Here is a 26838-nt window from a genome sequence, read left to right on the forward strand (position 1 = left end):
TCCTCTCTCTCTCTTTCGCTCATGTAAGCAATGCCGGCTTGCAACTAATTCTGAAGAAATGCAACTTTGCAGCACGCCAACTCACCATCCTAGGGTACGTCGTGTCCAAGGATGGCATTCTTCCTGACCCAGCCAAGCTTCGGGTCATGGCCAAATTCCTCAAACCTGCGTCTGTCAAAGAACTGCGTAGTTTTGGGGGCATGTGCTCATATTTCCGACGCTTCATACGAAACTTTGCCACGATCATATCACCGCTGACGAAGCTCCTTGGAAGTAACGATCCCCTCAATTCGTGGTCGTCCGAGTGCGACGATGTGTTCGCGAAGCTCCGCCATTTGTTGACGTCGCCTCCCATTCTACGCCACTATGACCCTACGACCCCAACAGTGGTGCACACGGACGCCAGCGGTGTAGGGCTCGGCGCAGTCCTGGCGTAGCGCAAATCCGGATTCCCTGAATATGTCATGGCGTATGCAAGCCGTACGCTCACGAGAACCGAGACAAACTACACCGTCACGAAAAAAGAGTGCTTGGCGATCGTCTGGGCTCTTACAAAGTTTTTACCTTATGTGTATTGTCGCCCATTCGATGTCGTCACCGACCATCATGCACTATGCTGGCTGTCATCATTGAAGGATCCCTCGGGCCGTTTCGCCCGTTGGGCTCTTCGCTTACAAGACTACAACATGCGCGTGCTATACCGCAACGGACGCCAGCATGCTGACGCCGACGCCCTCTCGCGCTCCCGTCTGCCTGAAGATGACGTGCTCTGCTCAGTATCCTCGGTTGCTGTTTCTGCCATTGATGTTAACATCATCGTTACCCAACAGCCAAAGGATAATTGGATCGCCCCGCTGATCGACCCTTCCTCTGATCCGTCCGCAATGCCATCCACGCGTGCCTTGTGTCGTCGACCTCACCCTTTCGCCACTCTTGACGACCTCCTACACCAACGCAATCACTACGCCGATGGCCGGCAATGGTCACTCGTGATACCCCGAACCTAGACAAATTTGTTGGGGCGTTTATTAGCCGGCACACAGCGAGCATACACACTGGCGACAGTGATGGCCAAGCACGGACTCTCATTGCGAGCGGCGTTCTTTTTGGTTAGAGCCCCTGGAAAGCACTTGAGAGTTCGACCCATTTCAGTGTTTGGAGGCTTCGCTACAAGCTATACAATTCCGGTTAGTAGGCATCGTCAAAAACTTTGTAAAGGTCGAAAAAGTTAAAATTTAAGCAATGCGAGTCTACAAACAATCTTTACTGAGCCCAAGCTCCGGCTCCACGAAAAGTGCAAAGGTTAACGAAACATGACGTTTGCTGCAAGAAACCACTCCGCCAGCAGCAACATCAAATAGGCAGCTCTGAAGTTATTTTAAATTCCCGTTTGAAACATCTCCAGTGGTATTTAAATCCCTGTAAGGCTTCGTTACTACGAGAAATTTGATTTAGGAAGTGACGTCCGCTTAGCTCCGATGGCATAAAACCAGACGCAACGACGAAGCTGCGTGGTCTCTGTAGTTTATCTTTATTTATTGCTTCTATTCCTCTGTTTGTTTATTGTATCAGTTTTTTTTTTGTACTTCATATTGTCTGCTTCTTTCTTCCTTTCTTTCTTCCTTTCTTTGTTTACGTGGTGCAATCTTATTGCAATCGCATGAATTTGTGCGCGTACTTCGATGACCAACAGCATCGTATCAATGAGTTACAATATTACAATAATGTGCTACCCACGTTCATATGAAAGCATCGTGTCTGTCATGGGAAATACTTAATCGCAAATTTTTTTGACTCGGTGAATTTTTTTTTCAAAAGAAATGGTTCCATGTATACACGTTGACCTGAAAGCAAGCCCAGCCTCCATGCTTCAGTTTGAGCTTCCGGCAGTTAACGTCCGCGTTTACAACAACATATGCGCACGACACACGAGGACGAGGAACAGCCACACATGCAGATATAGTGGCATATAGAGCGCGTTATCAGACAAGAAACGAAAGACAGAGTGATACAGACGAGTGCTGCATAACTCTGTCCTTCGTTTCTTGTCTGTTTACGCGCTCTGAATATCACTATGTTCAAGCACAAACCTTTCCCAATATTTCAGTGTTTTTAAACATGTAGATATGCGTAAGTCATTCATCTGTCACTTCGCTTGGTGAATGAATATCACAACTTCTACTGTACATTTAAGGCGAATTATCAAAAGTGGCGCAATTTGCGCTGTTGAGTTTCGTTTATCGGTTTCCCCTGGATTTTAGCTTCATCCCGCATTATTCATAGAACACGAAGACTAGTTTGGTCTCCAACTTTCCGGCTTTGCACAGAAGCAGCGTCGTACCCATTGCAGTTCCTTTTGTTCTTAAGCGAACGTTGTCGAAAAAAACAACGCAGTTTCTATAAAGCTTTCACCCGTTGGTTGCTCTTGTTTGTCCCTTTATTTTCAGCACGTGCTTGTCAACGATGAATTCATTGAAGTTATAGGCTGACTCACCGTTATGTACAAGTCAGCATCTGTACTATCAATAGAGTTTTCCAGCATGGCAAAGCTTTCCTCGCATGACGCTAAGCGCACTCGCACACTTCTGAGCGTGTTTCCGCTTGGTGCAAACGATAGCGGCCACGCTAGCTTATGCACAGTAAACGTTACATAATGAGCCCGCTCAGGCGGTTTCATTGTACTCATTATTACACAAGCAACTATTCAGCCACCTTAAGGTAAGTATATATGTTCATAATTTCCTTATGTACTTTCGCTTTCACCGCACTGAGCGAATTAGCAGGAGAAGTGGTTAATGCGGACGTGACACAATCGTTCGCGTATCCCGTCAATTGCCTTTCTGTTGACTTTCGAAATTCTGCTCCGTGCTTATGTTCCATATTCAAGTGCCGTATTTTGGTATTTCTTTATAGGGAAGCTGTCATGAGATCCCAACACGGGTTACGTGCACCGTAGTTGTCTGCTTCCACCGGTGTCTGTAACCCCTATCGCGCAAAGCGAAACAAAAAACTAAAAAAATAGTAAGACCACAATTGGATTCGAGCCGAGTCCGCTGTGTGCCAACCCAGTATTCTACACTCAGCTACGCTAGTGCTTGGAACTCCGTGGCAAATTGCACCCTATAAGCAGGCTTCATGTCGGGGACGAAATCACCATTAATGTGTGTAAATAAAGCGTTTAGAGCTGCAACACAGCAGCCAGGCGCCACACCTTGAGAATTTCGTAACGAGTGGTTCGTCGAATGGTACTAGTTCTTGTTCTTGTTCACCTATATTGATCGGGACGCATACGGCCCAGAATGGAGTGGTTTTAAAAATTGTTGTTCAGATTAAGTATATTGGAGATATAATAGAAAGATTACCGATAACCTTGGAAAGTTTAGTGCTTAATTTATTGCATGCAATCTTTAAATAAAGAAACGATTTAATTCTTAAAAACTAGCAATAATGTGATTTTTATGCGTTTATAATTTTGTTGATACGTTACGATTATGAAACACATTAATTAGTCAACCTATTAGTTTCATCACCATGGTTTCGGACGGCCACGCGTACTATCACATTAAAGAACCCAGAAATGAAAGCTGCAAAAAACAAAATGTCTGGCACAGATAAGTCCATACCAATACCACGTAAAGGTATTTCTAAAAGGTTGTTTCGAAATGTGTCAAACCGCCTGCACGTGAAAAAGAAATGATCTATTTTTTTAAGTTCATCACAGAACGTGCAAAGTGGCGAAGGTGCCTGAGCAGACCTGCGTTTATAGAAATTCAGATTTGGTACCCGGCAACGCAGTCTTGTTATAGCTACTTCTTGTTTACTTGTGCTGCAAAAGTCTCTTCACCAGTGATATAATAAATGGCGATATTCTGTAGAGTTATTGAGCGCTGCACCTCTAAAGACTTCTATAAGCGTACGTATGCGGAATCGAGCAACAGTCACATAAGCGGATGATGGACAGTGCGGTAGAATCGATTCGCTAATTTACGACTTAGCTGAGGAATCAGCTATTGCATTTAGAAATAAACCTTTATGTCCAGGCACCCAAACTAATCGTACTTTTCTCAAATGCTCAGGCACTAGTGCACGGAACACCTTTTCTTACTTGATTATTAGCCCCAACAGAAAGTGCCGCACAGGGAGATGGGGAATCTGTTATTATGACAGCTGATGTAATTGCTGTATGTAACTTGCGTTATTGCTGTATGTAACTACTGTCAGAAATTCAGCCACAAAATGGGGTATGAAATCGGATAGTCTAAGGGAATAAATCCATTGTAAATTTGGGCTGAAAATACCAACCCCGCAATTTTGGTCACATTGCGATGCGTCTGTAGCAATAATAACGTTCGTTGTAATACCGCACAGGTGATCTTGTAATAAACCATCCAAAATAATATGGGAATGTAATTTGGCGTTATTAGAGAAAATATTGCTAAATTTAATTTCCACAGGGTATGAACTATAACGACTCGGCATGATGTTGCATATACGTATGTTTAGAGGCTCCAGTAATTATTGCACAAATATAAGTAGGGGGTTGTGGAATCGCGGTCGTCTAGCACTGAAAAATGATTCCGGGGTGGAAATAAAGGCTGTTTCTGCAGGTAGTAATAGGGATTCATAAATTCTTAAGAATGTCTGAACGGTCAGAAGGAGAATTCTACAAGAAAGAGAAGGGACCCTCGATTCGAGACACAACACATTGTTAGCAACTGTTTTGGGCAGGCCAAGGCATAAGCGCAACGCTTCTATTTCCAGAAGAATTAGAGGCCACAACTTGTAAGCTGGAACTCCAGAGAAATGTACACAACCAAATTCCAAAATAGGATGAACGTATATGCGATATATCATTACCAATGTGTCTGTTTTCATACCTATGCGGTAGTTGCTTAGCCTACGTAATGTGCCAATGACCCGCACACCTTTTCCGGCGATATATTCGATATGAGGTCGCCACTTAATTTATGTGTGTGGTCGCCAGTTAAGCGTTGGTACTACCCTATCATAATAGCATTAGGCATAATCCTTCCTCGTCGTCAACCACGGCAACAAAACATTGCACAAAATTTCCTGCAAGTGTGAAGCGGATGACACTGCACCGAATATTGACGAAGGATGGCATAGTGGATATTATGTATTCTTGGCCCCACAGTAAGTATGTGCCATCAATTACAGTCTACAAACAAACAAACAAATGCCGGCACCAAAATTATGGGTGTAGTGGCTACACCGCAATTGTGTTTGTATCGGTTTCCCATATTGTTTAAAAAAGCTCCGGAAGGTTGCTCCTCCAGCTTTAGCAGTGTCTGTGTTGCGCGTTCTGCTCAGGCATGGCGTTTTTAAAGATGATAGTCTTTCTTGGCGACCATCGATGGAAAAATGTTGGTCTGTATGACAGTTTGTACATTTGTCTGTTTGTCCACCCTAACGACACCTCAAACGGCACCAAACGGCCAACCCCACCCACAGCGCCCTCCAATATTGCTCAAGCTTTAGTGTTCATAGTTGTGCGATTGTCAATAAAAAAGCAAGTACTGTGTATATCAGAGGCACCACGACAACACGTCTATGTTTTGTATGTCTGCCTTTATACTAGTAAAAGCACACACAAGTAACTCTAAGGACTGTAGCGTTTGTCGCACTGCGCTGACAGTGCAACGCGATGCTCATGAAAATGTTTTCAACGCTTTGCTACGATGACAGGTGGTGGCACCTGCCCGTCGCATTGCATTCTACACCTTATCTCCTTCGAGACTGGCGCGCATCTTTCTCCGTGGTCGCGCACACCATCGTTTTCAAAGATAACTGCCAGATGGCGCTCTTGTCTAACGTGTCTAGATGCTCTTGTTCACCTCCGCTACACGCTCGATGCACTCCAACGCAGCGCCTTCAGAATACCATCCACCGATTTTCTTGCACAGAACATAAAATACACGTATTGTTCACTTTCTCCAGACGCAAGACTATCGTCTTTCGACGACATTTACAGTGTAGCATGTAGATTCAGGCCCATTTTTTCGTCATTTCTACTGCATTGTGTTTAGTCAGTTCAGTTTCCGTTATTACCATTGACATTCATGTACCCACTCCTGCTGCAGCCCGAAAACGCTCAGCAGTATTTGTAATAAGCAAATAAATAAACAAATAAATAAATAAATAGAGATAAAAATTCACTGTACTTATATCTTGACAGACTTGCCCTAATCAGTATCGTTTCAATTTTTCTACTTCAGGGATTTCCATATTCACATCTCATCTGAATTCTTTCGGAAGGAGGTATTTATTACACAGAGTGAATTTCATTCGGTAAATTCCACCATGACTTTCTTCAGGTATTTGTAGAGAACGCAATGCTTATCGGTCGTTTTTTTCCTTTCAGTCTTCCCCCTTCGGTCGCATTGAGAAAGGCACTTAGCAGAGCAGAGTGATTAGCAGCCTAAGCCAAAACAAAATAGCGACCGACGCTGTCGGCACAGCCCACCTGCGTGAACGGAAATCTACGAAAGAATAAAATGTGCGTTTTATAGTGACCTATTCGTACTGAAGCAGCAAAGAGCGCACTTGAAAGGGCGTAACCGAGATTCTCTTCTGGATGGGGTTCTGATATTCTCTTCGAATGTTCGTGAATTCTCTGTGTGAATACATACGCCTGCCAACTCGAAAAAAAATATTTGAGAAGGTGATGAGGGTCAAACCATTTGCCGTCCTCCGAAACAAGATTTATCTTGTTGCAGCTTTTGGTTCTGGGCCATGCTGTTACCTCGTTTTATCTGAGGCCTTCCATCACTGTACTTAAAAAAATCAGTTTACATTTCAAAACGAAAAACCAAGTTAAACACAGCTCGTAAAAGCCATAGCCAGATCCATCAAATAGGAATTAGTTTATTTCACACAAAGGAAAAGGAAGAAGCTATTGAGCGCGACGCAAAACGTGTTGACGGAAAGGTTTCGTCTCCGGGTGCAAATGTAAGGAAGCCTCATTCGGCGATGCGCCATGGGAGAGGTGACAAGTTTTGAACATCGTCGCATTCGTCTCCGACGGCATCGTTGAGGCTAGCGTACGAGAGTTGCTGCTCAGGGGATAGTTTCCACCCTGAAGCGCGCAGCTCTATAAGTTCGAGCAGGGTCAGGCGATCATCCTCCGGAACATCTGGCGACAAGAAAGCGTCCCGCAAGCAGTCCACTAGCGCTGCCATGCGGGCAGGGGCACCTCGTTCAGCAGCTTCGCCGGCTGTAGTTAGGGCTCTGCGGAGGCACTCGACCTGCGGTGGCAGTTTTAAAACAATAATATATTATTATATGCTTAGCAGTCTGTTAAAATGTGTTGTCCGACTGAAGAAACAAATGCGCCACTCAACAAGGCTTCAAATGACTTGACCTACGAAGGCTCTTTAAAGAATCGAAGCAATGGCTTCAAGTCGCAAACGCTCGGCACACTGCTTCAGGTCTTTGCATTGCATCGCCGGTGCTTTAAAATGTGCTAGCATCAATCCACATCTTTTCCCAGCCCAGCTAATCTCACTACTACTATATCTCCTCCCTACACCACCTGTTCTAATCCCACCGCAGCTTCACCTTCGTTCTGCTTCTTTCTACCTTGCATGGTCTTTTGAATATTGCCACGCTTTCTTTACCTGGCTCAAGTAGCTTCTCAATATAAGCCTCCCTGTGTTCCTCATATCTTTACCATGTTCTCCCTCTTGTCAGGCTTCTTCGCTCTCGCGCGTGGGCAAAAAAGTGCGCACGACCGACCCTCGGTTTTAAACAGTTCCTTTGAAGGAGAGCTTCATGAATCATGCATATAACAGACACGAGTTCACTTATCTGCAACAAAGCCACACCACTGCGTGAAACGTCTTGGAGAAAACACCCTATACATGCTTTATGTAAGGCGAGAACTCTGGAATCAGGGGAGAGGTGAGAAGGTGAGAACACGTGGCCGAAGTGCAGAATAGAACTGTAAGTTGCATTATGTCAACCAGTAAGGGGGCTTGGAGAGCTTCGCTTATGTTACAATGGGCACAGTCATAACTAATGTTTTAAAGCAGTATGTGCACTTAAGAGATGTAGTAACCGTGGAGCCGAACCGCGAGAGTGAATTAACAAGAAGAATAAGGATGGGATGGAGCATATTTGACACACATTCTTAAATCATTAGGGACAGTCTACCACTACCCTTCAACAAGAATGTATGTAATAGCTTCATCTTACAGACACTTCACTGCGCAGAAGGAACCTGGAACCTTACAGAGAGCTAGGACTTGACAAAATTGAGGATGACGCAGTGAGCAATCGAAAGGAAAATTTTAGATGTAACCTTGAGAGACAATAAGAGGGCAGAGTTGGTCAAGGAACAAACCAGGGTTAAGAGTATCGTAGTCGAAATCAAGAACAATCAATGGTCATCGGCAGAGCACGTAGCGCGTAGGCAGGACCACCGCTCGTCATTAAAGGTAACTGACTGAATTTTAACAAAAAGTAAAGGCATGAAAGGGAGACAGAAAAATACGTGAGCAGATGGGATTAAGAAGTTCGGGTATAACATGGCAGCAAAAAAAGTACTATACCATGTTGATTGTTGGGACATGGTAGAGGCCTTTTCTCTGCAGTGGGCGTAGTCAAGCTGATGGTGATGAAAATAAATAATCGCCATCGTTTACAATGTAAACAGTACACTAAAATCTCGTCAATTTAACTTTCACAAATCCGGTAAAAGTATCAGAAGTCATTGAATGCCACCCTATCGAACGTATCAAGAAAACAATGGAAAAATGTCTGCTATGTATACCTCAATTTCCTTCATGAATACGTAAATGCATGCACTTATTCCGCATAAGACCAGTGTGGAAGCAGCAACTTTTCTTATTATGCATTCTAGTTTCCAACGCGACATCGGTGCCCGACTACCGTGTTTAATTAATATAAAAGTACTCGGCAGGCCTCCTCCCTTGCGTGTATACTGCCACCATTACAACCACCACACGCATGCACTCGCTATGATGAAAACAGCGATCCGGACTCCTCAACCTTGTTTCTGCTGGCTGTGAATGCTGTTGTTGTTCTTTCGGGACAAAAAATTGCCATGTTTCGTGCTAGGCGCGCTCCGAAGATTGTCAGAATCAACCGAGTTGCGGCCTAATGTGGCCGAATAAAAAATGTTTCTCGCCGTCAAGCAACGCGTAGGCTGCCCAGAACCAAAAGACCCGTGCGAAGGATCCTGTTTTATGGATTATTGAGGTACGACCTATAAAGCTTTTACTGCATTTGCATATACGTATATTGTGGGCATTTAGTATATGCATGCTCTTCACCTGTACATTATCATAATTATCATGTGTGGTTCATGCATCCTCATCGTTGTCGCGTAGCATCATCATCTTGGTTCATTTATCGTAGCTGTCGGCTGCCGGTTCCTCGGGCCTAATAAAGGTTATCCAAACCAAGACTTCATACGTGGTGGGGCGTGCTGTTAGATCCCCCGCCTTCCTCTCGACCACTCTACCCCTGGGGCTACGTTCAGGTCGCCGCTTGGGCCAGGTGTCCAGAAATATGTCGCACCAAGATGAGGTCAGTGCTGCAGCCATTCCCACTCCACCACCGCGTGCCGTGCCTTCTCACGTCATCAACAGCCTCCAGCGTGAGCCCCATGCCTTCGCTGGTATGCGCGGGGGAGATGTAGAGGAATGACTGAACGATTTTGAACGTGTCGGCGCTGCTAACTGGTGATATAACACCTACAAACTCGCTCACGTGTCATACTACCTCACGGGTGTCGCGAAGACGTGGTTCCTCAACCACTTCATCGACATCCCCGACTGGACAGCCTTCAATGATCAGCTTCACCATGCCTTTGGCACACCGGCTCTTCGTTCGGCTCTCGCAAAGAAAGCTTTCGCGACTCGGAAAAACCACATCGCGGAGTCATATACATCCTACATCGGGGATGTTCTTTCACTTTGCCGCAGGGTTGACACATCAGTGACAGAGTCAGACAAAGTGCGCCAGCTTCCTAAGGGGATTGCACCTATGGCAATCAATGCCCTTGCAATCCAGAATACGGCTACCGTTGCTGACGTTGTGCCAACCTGTCAGCGCCTCGAAGAACTTGAGTCTATGCGCTTACAACCGGATAGTGACGTGGCCCGTATTACAGCCGATCCAAACCTACGAGACAAGATAAGTGTGATTGTACGCGAAGAGTTAGAAACAATGGGATTCACACTCCCTTCAGTGTGTCCCATTCAGTCTTCTTCAACGTCATTGCGGGATGTCATCAGGGAGGAGCTCACGTGTATGACCCACATGGCCCACCTGCAGCCCACTGTCACCGTACTCTCCTATCATTCCCGCACACCGCCGCCGCGCCACCAGGCACCGTCAGCTCGACGTCTCCACCACGAACGTACGCGTCGGTTGCTGCCGCACCTCCCACATGCTTTCCCACGAGCTTTCCATCACCACCGCCTGAGCCGTCATCTGTCCCTCTCACTGCTCTCTCTCCTGGTGCAGTTAGGGCAAGCTACTATCCTCCTTATCGATCGACTCGCCCTACGGGCTATTAATGCGGCTATCGTGGTCACATTTCACACTTTTGCCGCAAGCGCCAGCAAGACAAGCGTGAGGGTACGACATACGCGAACGGGACTATACCACAGGAGCCTTGTAGCAGGGCCACCGTTATTCGTCAGCGCCGCGTTGGTCTCCTTCTCCGCCAGCATAGGGGGAATTCCGCAGTAGTCATCGATCAAACCAACGCCGTTCACCATCGCCCTACCGTTGCTCCTCTTCTCTTCAGCCTGCTTCCCTCGCTTCTGATCGGCGTCCGAAAACTAAGCGACGCAGTTTTTGGAGGACAAACTGCATTCCAACACAGGACTCCAATTACTCCAGCGCGCCCTTACAATATGATGGTGGTCAGAGTTGAGGGAGCGGACGTTGATGCTTTGGTGGACACTGAGGCTGCGTTTTCTGTTAGTGGTGCTGATTTGTGTGCCCGTCTTCGAAAAGTCACGACGTCTTATGATGGACCAACACTGGTTACAGCCCAGGGAACAACGATTTGCCCTTCCGCTCTCTTTACTGCCTGTGTACTAATCGACGAAATTCTTCATCACATAGAGTTTGCTGTGCTATCCCCGTGCTCCCACGAACTCATTTTAGGCTGAGACTTTCTTTCGTCTCCTTCTTCGGCTATTTGTTCTGCACAACGTGTCGTCCATCTTACTGACACGGACCACTTACTCAACGACGAAACCTACAGGCCTCTTTGACTTATCGCTGCTCTAGACATCGAGTTACCACCACAAGAACATCAATTAGTCATAGTTTTGTCCAACGACGTCAACTCTGGTGACATTCTGGTCACTCCGTCGCCCCGTTGCCTTAAGAAAGGCATAGCTCTCGCATCAGGTGTGGCTCACTTCAACAATGAATCAGCTGTCCTTGCTGCTACCAACACCACACCAGATAAAATTTTACTGCCATGGGGCACTACTGTCGCCTGCGTTGCCGATCTGGAGCCTGTGTGCGTCGTGCCTCTTAACCCTGTTTCCTCTTAATGCCATCTTGCAGATCATGCTCCTTCCTCGCCCTTTACAGCAGCCATAAACAAGACTAGACAGACTCACAGAAGCAGCAACTGCTTAATTTGTTGGAAAAGCATGCAAACTCCTTTATTTATTATTCATTTATTCACATTGTCAGCCCAAGAGCCAAGACAGGAGTTGGGGTTACATATCTGGCACGTACAAAGAACATATGTGGAAACAAGTTTCACACTGTACGCTCAAGACACACACTATGTGGAAATAACAAAAACAAAAACGCAAAACTATATCAGAGAACATCCCGCACAGATCACGGATAAAAGAAACATGTTCGAATACGTCTCGTACACGTCACTAAAAAAGAAAAAAGATCTGAAGTGATATAGTACATAATGAACATATTGATATAGTATTGCATTGCACATGTTCAACCGACAAGGAACAAGCAATTTGGTTACAAATTTTCTGACAAAGCCTTTTCGAACCTTTGTAAATCGCAATGTTCGACTATGTATTGGGGTAATTGATTCCAGTCTTTGATGCTCTGAACCAAAAACGAATACTTGAATAAATCTGTTCTGTAGCTAAGTGGTGTGATATGTTTCGAGTGTTTTGTTCTGGATGTGGTAAATAGGTGTAGTGCGATGTGTTTTTTTAGGTGAACTTTGTAGTCTCCAGTGAGTATCTGAAAAAAGAATATCAGTCGATTATGTTGCATTTTTCGTTTCACCGTCATTAAACCGGCCCACTAATAGACTCAGTTCTGGAATAGGAGTTTACGTTCATTCATTCACCCTGGGCCAGACAGCCACTACAGCACATCGTATTCAGACCAATTGAACATCCATTGTGCACCACCGTCCGTACCGCGTCTCGCTAGCCGAACGAAAAATCATTGAAAAAAACGTAGACGATATGCTGCAACGGGAGATAATCCGACCCTCAACCAGTCCTTGGTCGTCTCCCATCGTTCTGGTGTGCAGAAAAAGATGGTTCCGTACGATTTTGCGTCGACTAGGAAGGACGTATACCCCATGCCACGCATCGACAACGCCCTCGATTCCTTACAGGGTGCTGAACCCTTTTCGAGCCTCGACTTGCGTTCCGGCTATTGGCAAATCGCCATGCACGAAGATGATAAAGAAAAAAACTCAGTTTGCAACCCCAGACGGCTTATACGAATTCAATGTTATGCCGTTTGGTCTATGCAATGCGCCCGCAACTTTTGAGGGCATGATTGACACCGTGCTGCGTGGCCTGAAATGGAAGATTTGCCTACGTTAACTCGATGACATTGTTGTCTTTTCATCGACGTTTCCTCAAGATCTGGAACGCTTGGACGAGGTCTTGACTTGTCTTGCGGGCGCTGGTCTTTAAATTAACACTAAGAAGTGCCATTTTGCCAGCATATCTATCAAGGTCCTCGGTCATGTTGTGAACAAGGATGGAATTCGTCCAGATCCTGATAACACCGCCGACGTGGGAGTCGCCCACTGCGCGCTGACGTGCGCCTTGCAGGACCTCAATAAAGTTTCGCAACTAACCAACCAACCAACCTGATAACACTGCTGCAGTGCTTCGCTTCCCTTGCCCTGACAAACCGAAAGATTTGCGAAGTTTCCTTGGTCTCGCCTGTTACTTTCGGCGATTCATACAAAACCTTACCTCCATAGCCGCACCACTCCATAAGGTTCTTGCTTCCGGTATGCCCTTTCAGTGGTCTGAGGAATGTGATTTGGCTTTTGACAGGTTGAAGAGATGCCCTCACGACTGACCCTGTACTTTCTCATTTTCACGAGGATGCAGCGACGTTCCTGCACACAGACGCTAGCGGCCGCGGTTTAGGAGCCGTGCTCCTGCAACCCGACAACTCTTCACGAGAGCGAGTCGTTGCATACGCCGGCCGCGTCCTTTCTGCAGACGAGAGGAACTACACGATCACCGAGCAGGAATGCCTTGCCATTGTTTGGTCCATGCAGAAATTTCGTCTATATCTGCATGGCCACCATTTCACCATTGTGACCGACCACCACGCTTTACGTTCGCTTTCGACACTCAATAGTGGGCTTGGCAGCATGTCAGCAACGCCTCACGCTCACGCGATCCGCTTGCCTTTCGTGCAGTCACTCACCCTGATGTGCCTGCTGACATCCTTCCATGGGCCGCCCTGCGTAGCCGATGGAGACCCGATGTTCGTGGGCTACCAGCTGCTGCATCCTTCAGCTACGACAGTCTTCGTTCAACGAGATCCTGGCTCCGAAAACTAGCGGCGTGTGCATGATGATCTTCACAAGCACACCCCTGCCTACGTCATCGCTCAGATGCCTCATGCCCTTTCCTTCTGTGGATGCTTCACCGCTACGTCAACCACTCTGACGTCACAGCAGCACTATATAAGGCCTGACAAAACGTCACCTGCTTCCATTTGGCTTGGCAGCATGTCAGCAACGCCTCACACTCACGTGATCCGCTTTCTTTTCGTGCAGTCACTCACCCTGATGTGCCTGTTGACATCCTTCCATGGGCCGCCCTGCGTAGCCGATGGAGACCCGATGTTCGTGGGCCACCAGCTGCTGCATCCTTCAACTACGACAGTCTTCCTTCAACGAGATCCTGGCTCCGAAAACGAGCGGCGTGTGCATGATGATCTTCGCAAGCACACCCCTGCCTACGTCATCGCTCAGCTGTCTCATGCCCTTTCCTTCTGTGGATGCTTCACCGCTACGTCGACCACTCTGACGTCACAGCAGCACTATATAAGGCCTGACAAAACGTCACCTGCTTCCAGTGGGCTTGGCAGCATGTCAGCAACGCCTCAGGCGATCCGCTTGCCTTTCGTTCAGGTAACATGTTCATATTCTCTCTTCACCCGCCGTACACGATACACGGCATTAGACGTGCTGCCAAGCCCACGGTGTTGCATTGCCATGATTTGTGAGTGTACTCATGTTATTCTTAACCTCTTGCTTCTAGCAGGCGATATTGAGGAAAACCCTGGTCCCAACACTTGATCCGCTTCATCACAGCCATCTGATGACATAATGTTAGTGCTGAGCGCAATTCAGAGCAGACAAGCTACACTCTTAGATGAAATGAAATCAATCCACTTAAAATTATCAGAAAATGACAAAGCTCTCGACGATATCAAGAAAAGACTAGGGGAAATAGAGGGCGTTTGTTCTTCGATCTTCTTAGTCAAAGAACAAATCCATGAAGTTCGAGGCATGGCAGAGCAGAGCACAAGGATGTTTGCAAATTTGGCTACCAGACTAGACGACTCCGAAGATAGGGCTAGACGCTCAAATCTAGTGTTTTTTGGGCGAAAAGATAATGAACATGAAACATGGGAGCAATCGGAGAAGTTCGGAGATGAATAATCGATTTCTGCAGCGCGAGCCTTTGAACTTCTTTGCAACCAAGAGACATAGAGCGCGCTCACAGAATTGGCCGCTTTCGACCAAATAACAATCGACCCATTATTGTCAGATTTTCCCATTTCAAAGATAAGGAGGGCGTATTATCAAGAAGCGCGTGACTCAAGAGCACCAACTACAGGATTACAGCAGATTTCTCGCCAGCTACTCGCCTTGCCCGCAAAAAGCTAGTCGAATTCGGTAGAACTCAACGCAAGCCTTTCAAGCTCCGTCATGATAAACTTATACTCGATAACACTACTTACCTTTTTGATTCTACTAAGCAGAAGGTCATTCGACAGCCACGGTAGCAATCACATGACTCTTCTCAGCGAGAATTTCCACGCACAGCTCTGTCTTTCGTATATACGAACATAAGAAGTATCCTGCCCAAACGCGACTCACTTTCCCATATAACAGATACCACTGACTGCAATTTTATAGTTCTAACCGATACTTGGCTAAAATCATTCATTTCCAACACCGAACTACAGTGCCGTTTCCCTGATTTTGAAATTTTTCGGCGCGACCGAGAAAATAAACGTGGTGGTGGTGTCATGATGGCCGCCCACAACAGTGTTCAGTGCTCCATAGTTGATGTACCCTCTCCCTTAGAAATCTTTTTTGTGCATTGCCAAGCGTCTAATCCACCTGTTGTAATCGGAGTGCGTTACCGCCAACCTGAAGCCGATACGTCTTTCACAAAACATTTCCATGATGCCATTTATTCTGTCACAACTGCATTTCCAAACGCCCCATTTATTTTATTTGGTGACTTCAATTTCCCCGGGATAACATGGTCAAATGTAGCACTAACTGCATCAAAACAGAACGCTGAAAGTGACTTCTTAAACTCTTGTTTAACATTTGGCTTATCACAACTTATCTCTAAACCTACTCGACAAACAGAACCCTCCCCCAACATTCTAGACCTATTGCTTACGGGTCACCCTGATAATTTTAGTAAAGTGTCATATTTATCTGCCATTAGCGATCACTCTGTTCTTCAGACAACCTTTCAGTGCTACTTACCTAATCCCAAGAAAACTAAGAGAACAATCGCATTATAAGATAAGGGCAGTTACAGAGCTATAAACGATGAACTAACAGCTCTCTCTGAATCCTTTCTAACCGATTTTTTTATGCGCACTGTCAAAACAAACTGGCACCTATTTAAAACCAAACTACAGCACCTGATAAAAGTTCACGTTCCCACCGTCACCTTAATCATAAGGTCAACATCCCCATAGTTCAGCGCCTCACTAAAACGTCTTAAAAATAAAAAGAAGCGCCAGTTCCGCTCCGCTAAGCATTCAGACACCCAGTACGCGTGGGACAAATACAAGGCAACCGAAAAGCTTTTTGATTCTCTCGCAGCTAAAGCCAAGCGTTTTTTCTATTCTTCTACCTTACCTGGTATGCTCCGAAAAAATCATAAGCAATTTTGGAAAACAATTAACCCATCATCTATTACCCCTTCATCGAACATTACACTACGCGACGACAAAATGTTTCAATTCCTGAACACTATACTTCGAATGTATTAAATGAAACCTTCTGCTCTGTATTCACCATAGAACCTGACGGTGACCTTCCCCATGCCCTTCCTGTATGCCACCCGATCATGTCGAAAATCGTATTTCATGCAAATGGTATTTCCAAGATAATCGACTCGTTAGAGCTTACTTCATCAATGGGTATAGATGGCATTAACACAAAAATATTTAAGAACACTAAAATTGTAACAAGTGTGATTTTATCTAACATTTTTCAGCAATCACTCTCATCTGGGGTGGTGCCCCAAGACTGGAAGGTAGGCAAGGTCATTCCAATCCGAAAGAAAGGTAACTCGTATTCACCCAAAAACTATCGTCCCATTTCGCTCACAAGTGTATGCTCTAAAATAATAGAACACGTAATCTATTCCCACATAGTCAACTTTCTCGCACCTCTTCATTTCTTTCATAAAAACCAACATGGCTTTCAGAAAGGTGCTTCGTGTGACACTCAACTAGCTCTGTTTACTAATAACATTAGCTCTAGCATTGATGTAAATATACCAGTAGGCGCGCTCTTTTTAGACTTCGAAAAAGCTTTTGACAAAGTTCCTCATAAACACTTGTTCTTAAAACTTTCTTGTCTCAACCTTGACCCCTTAGTTTTCTACTGGATTTGCGACTTTTTAACAAACCGCCAGCAGTTCGTTTACGCAAATAATCTTTCTTCGTCTTTACGCCCCGTCATTTCAGGCGTGCCTCAAGGCACGGTTATAGGACCTTTGCTTTTTCTCATATATATTAACGACTTGCCGAATAATATTTTTTCTAACATCAGAGTTTTCGCCGATGATTGTCCTTTATCGCCCAATCAACAACACATCAGATGTTCATGAACTTCAATCTGACCTTCATAAAATTGAAATCGGGTGTACAACGTGGTTAATAACCCTTAACGCAAACAAAACGTCACTAGTCTCTTTCCATCGCCGACAGTGCTACCCATCTCCAGCATACTTCATTAACAACACTCAAATTTCATGCGTAACTACATACAAGTATCTAGGTGTTCATTTTTCTTCTGATTTAACATGGTCCCTTCACATAACGCACATTACTAACGAAGCAAACCGTGCTCTTGGCTGTCTGCGCCGAAACCTTCCTCTAGCTCCTACCCCTGTCAAACTACTCGCTTATCAGACACTAATCAGACCAAAACTTGAATACGCATGCGCTGTTTGAGACCCTCATCAGAGTAACAATACTAAAACACTTGAAACAGTGCAAAGCCGGGCAGCAAGATTCATCTTTTCAGATTATTCATATCAGTCAAGCGTAACCGATCTTAAATCTCGTGCTAACCTCGCTACCCTTTCGTCACGCCGCTGTATAGCTCGTCTGTGCCTGTTTTTCAAGTTTTATCATAGATCGCCTCGTACTCCCACCACCAAGCCAGCCCATCGTCATTCAGACCGCATCAATCACAGGAAAGCTGTTTACCCGCCAAGAGCTCACACCACTGCACACCTTTCATCCTTCTTTGTCAAGACCGCACAAGATTGGAATGGCCTTCCTCCTCACGTTGCGCACCACTCCAGTATCATCAACTTCAAAGCAGCGATCGAGCATCTACTCCTTTAACCGATTGTAATAGCCCACCCCTCATGTAAAACCCCTTCATTGGGGCCTTTGAGGTACTGTAAATAAATAAAGGAATAACTTGTCGGGATGCCTCGGCCGCTAGATTTTACGCCTCCAAGAATATGATTTTGACATCGTATACAAGTGTGGCAGGAAGCATAGTGACGCCGACGCTCTTTCTCGCTGCCCACTACCAGCGACTCCACTCAGGATTTCCGTCACCACTTTGCATTACACACCCTCGGAGTCCACATCTACGGAGGTTTCCTCTCTCCTCTGTGGACCAGCTGCCTTCGGACGATCCCCACGATTTTTCTTCTCGGCAGTTGGCTGACCCATACTGTCGACGTATTATAGGCTACCTCACTGGCAGTTCCCGTCCACCTAATGCAAGGCTCCGTCGCCAAGTCTCGCAATTTAAGCTGGATAACTGGGTGCTGTACCGCAAAAATTACCATCCTGACGATCTGCGCTGGGTTCCCGTTCTACCCCAATCGCTTCGGTCCGAAGTCCTCAGAGCGCTTCATGACCATCCGACTGCTGGTCACCTTGGTTACCATAAAACCTACGATCACCTTCGAAGTTGGTTTTACTGGCCAAGCATTACCACTAGTGTAGCTCGGTACGTCGTGTCCTGCACTACCTGTCAATGTAGAAAACTACCAACATCTGCTCCAGCCGGTACACTGCAGCCTATTCCGAGCCCAGCCACACCATTCGAAGTTGTAAGCGTCGATCTTAATGGCCCCCTTCAAGTCAGTGCTGCTGGAAACCGGTGGATAGCAACAGCCGTTGACCATTTGACGTGCTACGCCAAAACGGCATCCGTCACTACTGGTTCAGCTTCTGAAATTGCCGATTTCATCCTCCGAGCCTATATACTGCGTCGTGGTACTTCACGTGTATTGCTCAGTGACCGTGGAAGGGCCTTCCTTTCACAACTAGTGAACGAACTTCTTCACGCCTTCGGCACAACTCACAAGACTGCCTTTAGTTATCACCCCCAGACTAACGACCTCACTGAGCGATTCCACCGCACTCTTGCTGACATGATCGCCGCTTATATTCAACCAGACCACAAAAACTGGTACTTAGTTCTACCATTCGTCACTTTCGCCTACAATACGGCCATTCAGTGGACAACCGGCTACTCACCATTTTACCTAGTTTATGGACGCTCCTCTACTTCTCTCCTGGACGTCTCTTTCTTTACCTGCCAAACGGATTCATCTCCACACTCTACAGAGGAATACATTTTACGACTCGCACAGTGCCACCAACGTGATCGCATAAATACCGAAACCCGACAGCAAGACAAAAAGATAGCTTATAATGAATCGCATCGTGCTGTATTCTTCCAACCTGGAGACGAAGTGCTCCTTTTGACGCCTCTTCGCACACCTGGTTTGTGTGACGAATTTCAGCCACGGTTTATCGGGCCATACATAGTTCTTGAAGAGACTGCACCAGTGAATTATCACGTGACGCCACTTGTACCCCAGCAGATCGCTGTTATCGTACTACAGAGGACTTCTATGTCTCTCTTATGAAGCCCTTCATGCGACGTTCTTTGTACTCTTGACTTGTTGCAGCCATGCTGGCCGCTTTGACGGAGGGGGGGGGGATATGTGTGGGCATTTAGTATACGCATCCTCTTCACCTGTACATTATCATCATTATCATGTGTATCTCATGCATCCTCATTGTTGTCGCGTAGCATCATCACCTTCGTTCATTCATCGTAGCTTTAGGCTGCCGGTTCCTCGGGCCTAATAAAGGTCATTCAAATTGAGACTTCATAATATGTCAGTGCACAGAGTGCGTTATAAAGAGGCGTAGTGGTTGATTTGTTAAAATAGCAATGACATCAATTTTATGCATGTCACGTTTATGGCGTCAACGCATAGTTCATCCCCTGGTGACGGTTCTGTACTGATCATGCAACATATGGACGAATGGATATACGTTTCTCGATCAGTATGACTAGTATCAAACCCAATTCAAAATGGGTGCAAAACCCGCCAATTTTCAGCGCTGCCAGCACCGCCAAGCGGTCCCCTCCCGCAGTCTCGCCCCATTTGATCACGCAGCCACAAAAAATAGTGACTCAATTTTCAGTTGACATTTCTTTTGCTTGGCGAACACGTGTATAGGCATGCCTCCGCCACAGCCATTGTCGTCGCCACCGTCATCAGCGTCCACGAGCGATGACCAAAACACTGGGGAATATGGAATTGTGACGATTCTTGCCGCAGCGAAGCAATGTCGGTTCGATCGTTGTCTGAGGATTTATTTTGAAATCGACGCTGGACCACGCACTGACAAGACAGCTGGAGACGCACGCTTGGGCCAAGCTGGCTGGTAATACATATTAACGCTGCTTGTGGGTTACTTGTTCGCGATTTGCCTATAGCTTCAAGTAATCACATTCACGCACACTAATTTCTGACAAATTATCCGAAGTGGCAAAATGAAAACGCACAATTAACACGAACGCCCTGCACAAACCAAGCAAAACAAGCATGTGAAGCCGTTGCCAGGCAGCCAGGCGTTTCCACCAGACGGTACCACATGTAGACTCCGTGATGAGAACACCAAAATTGTCGACATCATTGCTGCTCGCTCATCGGCACTTGTCGATGCTTCTTTGCGTGGCCCTGGAGCTTGCTGAATACGCAAAAATACTATTGATGAGAGAGAGAGGTTAAGGAAAGGAAAAGATGCAAATTCTGCAGAAATAATTGAGAGCACTGTGCAGCGCCTGCAGGGGAGGAGGAGAAGAGGACATTAAAGATGTGAAGAAGAGATTATAGAAAGAGAAATGGCGTCCATGACCAAGGACGTGGCGGGCGGCTTCTATAGCCGGTTGTCTAGTCCAGTGTCCTCAAGGAAGCGAAGAATCACTTTGAAGACCTGAGTGCTGTGCCGTGCAGGAACGAGAAGGCCCCTCTGTGTAGCTGCGGGCGGATCGTGGCGACAAAGTGCGGCGAGCAAGACGCCGCGTTGTGTGTGAAGCGCTGGGCAAACACACAACAGGTGCTCGATGATGTCACCTGCCCTGCACGCAGTGCACACAGGGGACGAGGCTCTGCCAAGCCCATGACGCCGGGCCGCAGGCCAGGAGAAGCTGATGCGTGAGCGAAGAAGAAAAGGCCTCTCATTCCCGATTGAACCCCGGTCAGGCAGCCGGGTGACTCATGGTCGGGAATGCGCCGATGAGCTTTGTCACCACCACCTAGTTTTCTCGGTGGCGGTGGCTTTGGATGCTCTTTGCGCTCGAAATAGAATAACTTACACCAAATGGATCTGATTCCTACTTCACTATAAAAACACGTGCTTACCAAAAAACGAATGAACTCTACATATTATGTTTGAATTTTGGTGTGACTGCTCCTTGAAATCTTAAGACGGTGATTATTGAACGGCTTGTACTTAGCAACCATACTTGTGAAGGTGCGCTAACAGAGTTTATGACGAGTCCTATGACGAGCCGTGGTGTGTTGGTGGCGATGATGATAATAACATACCTTGGTGTGGTGGTCCAGCTCAGGCGACCTCAGGACAAGCTTGCAGGAATCACACAGGAGCGCCGCGATGCAGAAGATATGTCCGGAGTGGCACGAGCCCACCGATGCAGCCGTTCCTTTTCCAGGGATGGATGACAGAAGCACGGCCATGAAGACAACTAAAGCGGTCAGTTGGTTACCAGCCTCTTGCTGCGGCGGTGGCTTCCATTGCACCCTAGCAGTGGACCTCCGCAGCGGGACGTCGTGTTCCTTGAACCAGACGCGGCAGGTCCACAACAGCCGATCGATGAACACCCCGTCCAGCTCAGCCTGTGGTAATCCGCATTGCAAATAAATAGAAAAATATTTGTTGGAGTTTAACGCCTCAAAATCACGATATCATTGATACACGCTATCGTGAAGGTCTCCAGAAATTTGGACCACATGAAGTTCTTTAAAGTGAACCTAATTTGAAGCATTTTCGCCTCCATCAATAATGCGACCTGCGCAGCCGGGATTCGATCCCGTGACTTGCAGACAGAAGTCAAGTGCATTGACCCCTAAATCACCGTGGCGGGTCATTGCCAATGCAGTCGTTACAAATTAATATCTAATCAGTGCATGGTAAATAAGGGCAAATTTTCGACATGTAGTTGGAGGTAGCTTGGTCATAGACGACCAAAAATGATATACCGCTGGCCAGAGACGCCCCAGGAAGTCAATGTCTCCTATTATGTATCTGAGTAATGTATAGCTCGTACCACAGGCCTGGCGAATTTAGCAATAAAGTTTGTCCCCTCTTTCTTACCATTACAGTACAATGTTTGTGGAGGATTTACCAAGACGTGGATGACTGACGAATGTTATCGCCCCGACTGGTTGCTGCTTAAAAAAATCGCATCTGGTGAATAAACTTAAGTTCAAAGTAGAATGTCTGTCCTGTGTACTTCTTGTTTATAACCCGCTTCATAGCACTTATCTTTATTGACTCAGTTTAATTGAGGAACTCAAAATGAGAATGACCAGACCAACGCATAAAACGCAGTGCAATCGCAGCCAAATCACAGCGAAAGCCTTTCTAGCGCGCTATGTAAAAACTCTTGGGGCAGTCACTTTTCGCAAGTACCCTGTGGTTATCTTGACCCTTCCCTGTCTATTTTTTCCGTCCCGCTCTCCATGGAACTGCAAAGACTGAGTAACGATGTCAACGCTACAGGTCTGCTAATTAGGTCTGTAGATCTACTAATTTTATATTAACTGTATTTATTCCAGTAATCATTCGTCAATCTCTTGATGTGTCACTCCAGAGCTGCAAACGTAAGCCTTTTGAATGATGGCCTCCTATCTACGATTCAAAGTACTTTCAGGGACATTTCGACCACAGAAAACCTAACAGCAGCAGCTGCCAATAACAATAAAAATTGCCTGGTCCACTCAGAACACGTAGCGCATTCGCAACGAAAGCTGGAACGGTGTCCTTTCCACAGCCAGTTGTAGACATTCCTGAAGACTGGTACAAGTTCAAGGTACCCTACGCCATGAACCAACGTAACTTCCAGGAAGTAGGGAAGTACCCAATATACGCTCACTGATGCTGTTGCCACTGACGTTTAATAGTTATGGCTGAAGCTTTTACAATTGGTTAGAGTATTAAATTGCGGTCGTTGTGCAATTCATATTGAGTAACACTTGTTTGTTATGTGCTAACATGGTTCCTTGCCAGGCAGACCTGCATTGCGTGTCCTAGTGAAGGAGTGTTAAGAACTACTGTCTCTTTAAGTGCTCGATTGCCGCGCAGAAATGCAGGTTTCAAATCCCATCCTTTCCTAGAAATATTTGTTACTGATTACATTTTACTTTATGTCTCGCGATAGTAGAGCGGTTGCGGACCCTAGCGCTGGCAGCGGCGTATAACTGCGCCGCCTAAATCGGTTCTTGTTGTGATCTCAATGCAGCTTTCAGTATTATATTATGATGATGCCTGAGGCCCTTATTGGCACCACAGTGGTAGCCGAAAGCAAAGAGCAAATGTTAGGTAGGTAGAGGGTGGATGTATGTCGCCCAGGTTGACTCGATAGTTTGATATGAAAACCAAGGTGAAGAGCCCGAAACTGACCCCGAAGTTGAAGCTGCTCATAATCATAAATATGACAATAAAAGCTGTCTACATTCTTTAAATTTTTCTGGATTCGTTTTCTTTTACTAATTTTGCGGATAGTGGTTGTGGACACAAGCGGTGGTGGACAACAGCTCCCACTGCCACTTCCATTGTTATCTGATAACAGCTTTCGCTGCAAAAAAAAACGTCATCTTCCCGACGTGAAGGACGATTGAGGAGCTCGCTCGGAACAGATCGGGAGAACCCACGAGTTCTCTGGACGAGGCCCTTCTTATAGCAAGGCGTGTTAACGAGCCGCGGCACTTGAGGTGTGTTTCGAAGGCGGCGGCGTCGGGCACGTTCCGCTGAAGACACTGCACAAGAGGAAACTCTCGTTGGAGCACAGTGATGACGTTCTCGTGGATCTGGTAGTTACGGCTGGAGACGATGGTCGTGATATTGTTAAACCACACGTGGTCGCGTGGTCGCTTACCTTAAATCCATGGCCGAACAAGCGATTCAAGAAGTCTCGCTTGAAGTGGGCGTTGGTGCAACCAAACTCGGGTAGCGACATTTAGGTGCTTGATCGCTGTTTACCGCGACCACTCTGATTACAGGTTTTTTTTCCGCAAAGTACGTGCCCCATTTTCTTCGCGGGCTCTCACTTGAGGATCCGCTTGTCGACGAGCCCGTTTTGCTTCGGCTGCGCGTGCCCTCGCCGCGGCCGCCACCTCCGGATCGATGCTGGCGCTGATTTGCGATTGCTGCTGACGCTACTGTCTTTCTTCAAACGCGCGAGCTCTCACTGTGGGGTCTAGGCGGCGGGCCTGTATTGCAGCCGTACTGCGATGTCTCTGCGCCGCTGCCTTCGCTTTAAAGGTGTTGATCATGAGTAGCTGCGTGGAGATGTGCACTCATCGCGCTACTGCAGCTATCAGAAAGGAAGTGTACCAAAAGCCCTCGCCTCGACAACTAGAGTAACGTCAAGGGACATGCCCCGAGCATAATCTTGGCGAGCAAACTCCTAAATAAAGGCAAGTTTTTTGATAAAAAGCATTCTTTTCAATTTAACAGACTCCATTTCCCTATCCAGGAGAAGTCCTAGCTTGGCGACACAAGGGTTTCTTAAATAATAAAGGCGAAAGCCTTCCATTCCTTACCAAACGCTGAATTTGATCATCGCCAGTGTACTATACGTCGTCGGTGATTGATGCAAAAATTCTAAAGGAAGACTGAATGCAATAAGATTTTTCGCTTATTAGTGAAGTACACTGGCAGAACCGCGAAAACACCCCTCCTGTCGGAAGACGACGTTTGCCTAGTGATGAACTAGCAAAAAAAATTGCGGGTGGAGACGTTACTGTGAGATTCCCGTACCAAACACCGTGACGAAGTAAATTTTGAAAACGTTTACTCGGTCGTACATAGCATGTACTCAATAAATAGGAAGTACCTTGTGTGTCGTTGTCCTAGAGCGAGCATACGAGAGTTCAAAAATGTAGCGAACATAGGAAAAGTACGTTTCGGAATTTTCAACACCTGGTGTGGTGATTTCGGTGCGAAATTCAACGATCAAACTTCGGTATAGTTTCTCCACTAATAATGAACTTGTGATTGCAAAACGTGAAGTGTACGAGTTCTTAGAGTCCTCTTTATCAACCTAAACCAAATTATTGTTTCTTTTCAGTGTCTAACAGGATCAACTCACAGATTGCGAAAAATTAAGACGTCGCTGTGAAGTCATGACTACGCCACATGGTCACGTCTTTGCACGTCTGTGATTCTGTCAAATATGAGCCGATCCTGGAGGCAGTGGAAACCGCGTTATTTACCGGAAGCTTTTGTAAAGTGGCAGGATAGTGTCATTACATCTACCGAAAAGAATGCAAAGACTGCTACTTCCTTCGTGTTGTCTCAGCTTTATGCTTACAGGACATTGACAGTTCTTCCACGTGGATTCTAGCTGACTTGTATATTTTTCCATTCAACGCAAGAATGTTTCCAGTGACAGGAATGCTGAGGACAGTGGTTTTTCTGCTAGGTTTAACGTTAATTGTGAGCATAAGCCCGTCTAAGGAGTTATTACGACACTGGTTTTGAGATAAGGAAAACGGTTGCAAAGCAGATCACCTGTTTGTGGAAAGATACAAGTTGTGATGGTATTTGTAACAGTGATGGCCGCTTTACACGCCAGACAACTGATTACGGAGACGTCCTTGCACGCGAAGTACACATAGTTTAATTTTAAAATAAAGCTCGCAGGGCCCCTCCAGCATCTTTGTCAGTCTACTCTAATGCGAAGTCCAACCTCTTTTCCTCTGAAGTTGACGTAATAAAGCTTCTGCGCGTTCCTCTGAAAGCTCCGTGGAACAAACCTGGTTTTGCAATGCGTTGCCGATAGGACCGTAGTTATTGTAGGCTTGCTGCTTCTTTCTATTTTTACGCAGCCTCCGTGAACAGCCCATGTTCGACCAAGCACTGCTGTCTTGATTACGTCACCCTGTGACGTCACGTTATACATGACGTCACCAGGACGTTGTTATGAGGCCACATGTTTTGATGATCAGTGGCGTCGTGATGACATATTGAGGCATCATCGCATGATCATGGTGGCGTAACCTTACTGTATTAACGCCACCGACGCTAGGCCGTCTAATCACGGGACCCCAGCCAATGTCAGCATCTGACGAGGCATTTTCGCCTTGAAATGTAAGGTGCATCGTTGAATGCTAATAGCTCACCGTGATGACGCGGGCGCAGAACCTCGCTGCAGGCTCGGCACTGTCGTCGTCGTGAATGGCTTTCCAGAACACAACGCGCACAAGTCGATCGACTTCCACTGGCGTCAGCAAGTCAGGATCTGAAGGAAAACGGCAAATGGGTCACGTTGCGACAAACGTGTCGTAATTTAGTGTAAAAGTGCATTGGTGAGGTGAATTCAAACTAAACTTAGGAATGGGTAATTACGAAATGCATTCGATAACTTTATTGTTTATAGCACTGTTACGCAATGCAGAATATGTTGCAAAGTGAATTATTTGTTCGTAGGACGTCTTTGAATGATAATACAATTCCACGAAGTGTCTAGTCGCGCGGCACTTTTTAAAGTACGAGCATTTTCTTACTACTCTGGAA

The 26838-nt window shown here is 46.2% G+C and overlaps 1 protein-coding gene across 2 annotated transcripts in view; it reads right to left on the reverse strand.

The window, feature by feature from the left end:
* Positions 1-6867: 6867 nt before the first annotated feature.
* LOC142786468 (MIF4G domain-containing protein B-like) overlaps positions 6868-26838 on the reverse strand; it is a 45405-nt gene continuing 25434 nt past the window's right edge. For both annotated transcript variants that reach the window (XM_075884175.1, XM_075884174.1), the window contains exons 4-6: positions 26445-26563; positions 21627-21935; positions 6868-7265 (exon numbers count right to left, since the gene is read on the reverse strand). In XM_075884175.1, the coding sequence (XP_075740290.1) occupies positions 6981-7265; positions 21627-21935; positions 26445-26563 (713 nt within the window). In that variant the 3' untranslated portion in view covers positions 6868-6980. The remainder of the gene's footprint in view (positions 7266-21626; positions 21936-26444; positions 26564-26838) is intronic.

The sequence above is a fragment of the Rhipicephalus microplus genome, unplaced genomic scaffold (assembly GCF_043290135.1).
Source record: "Rhipicephalus microplus isolate Deutch F79 unplaced genomic scaffold, USDA_Rmic scaffold_24, whole genome shotgun sequence".
Lineage (NCBI taxonomy): Eukaryota > Metazoa > Arthropoda > Arachnida > Ixodida > Ixodidae > Rhipicephalus > Rhipicephalus microplus.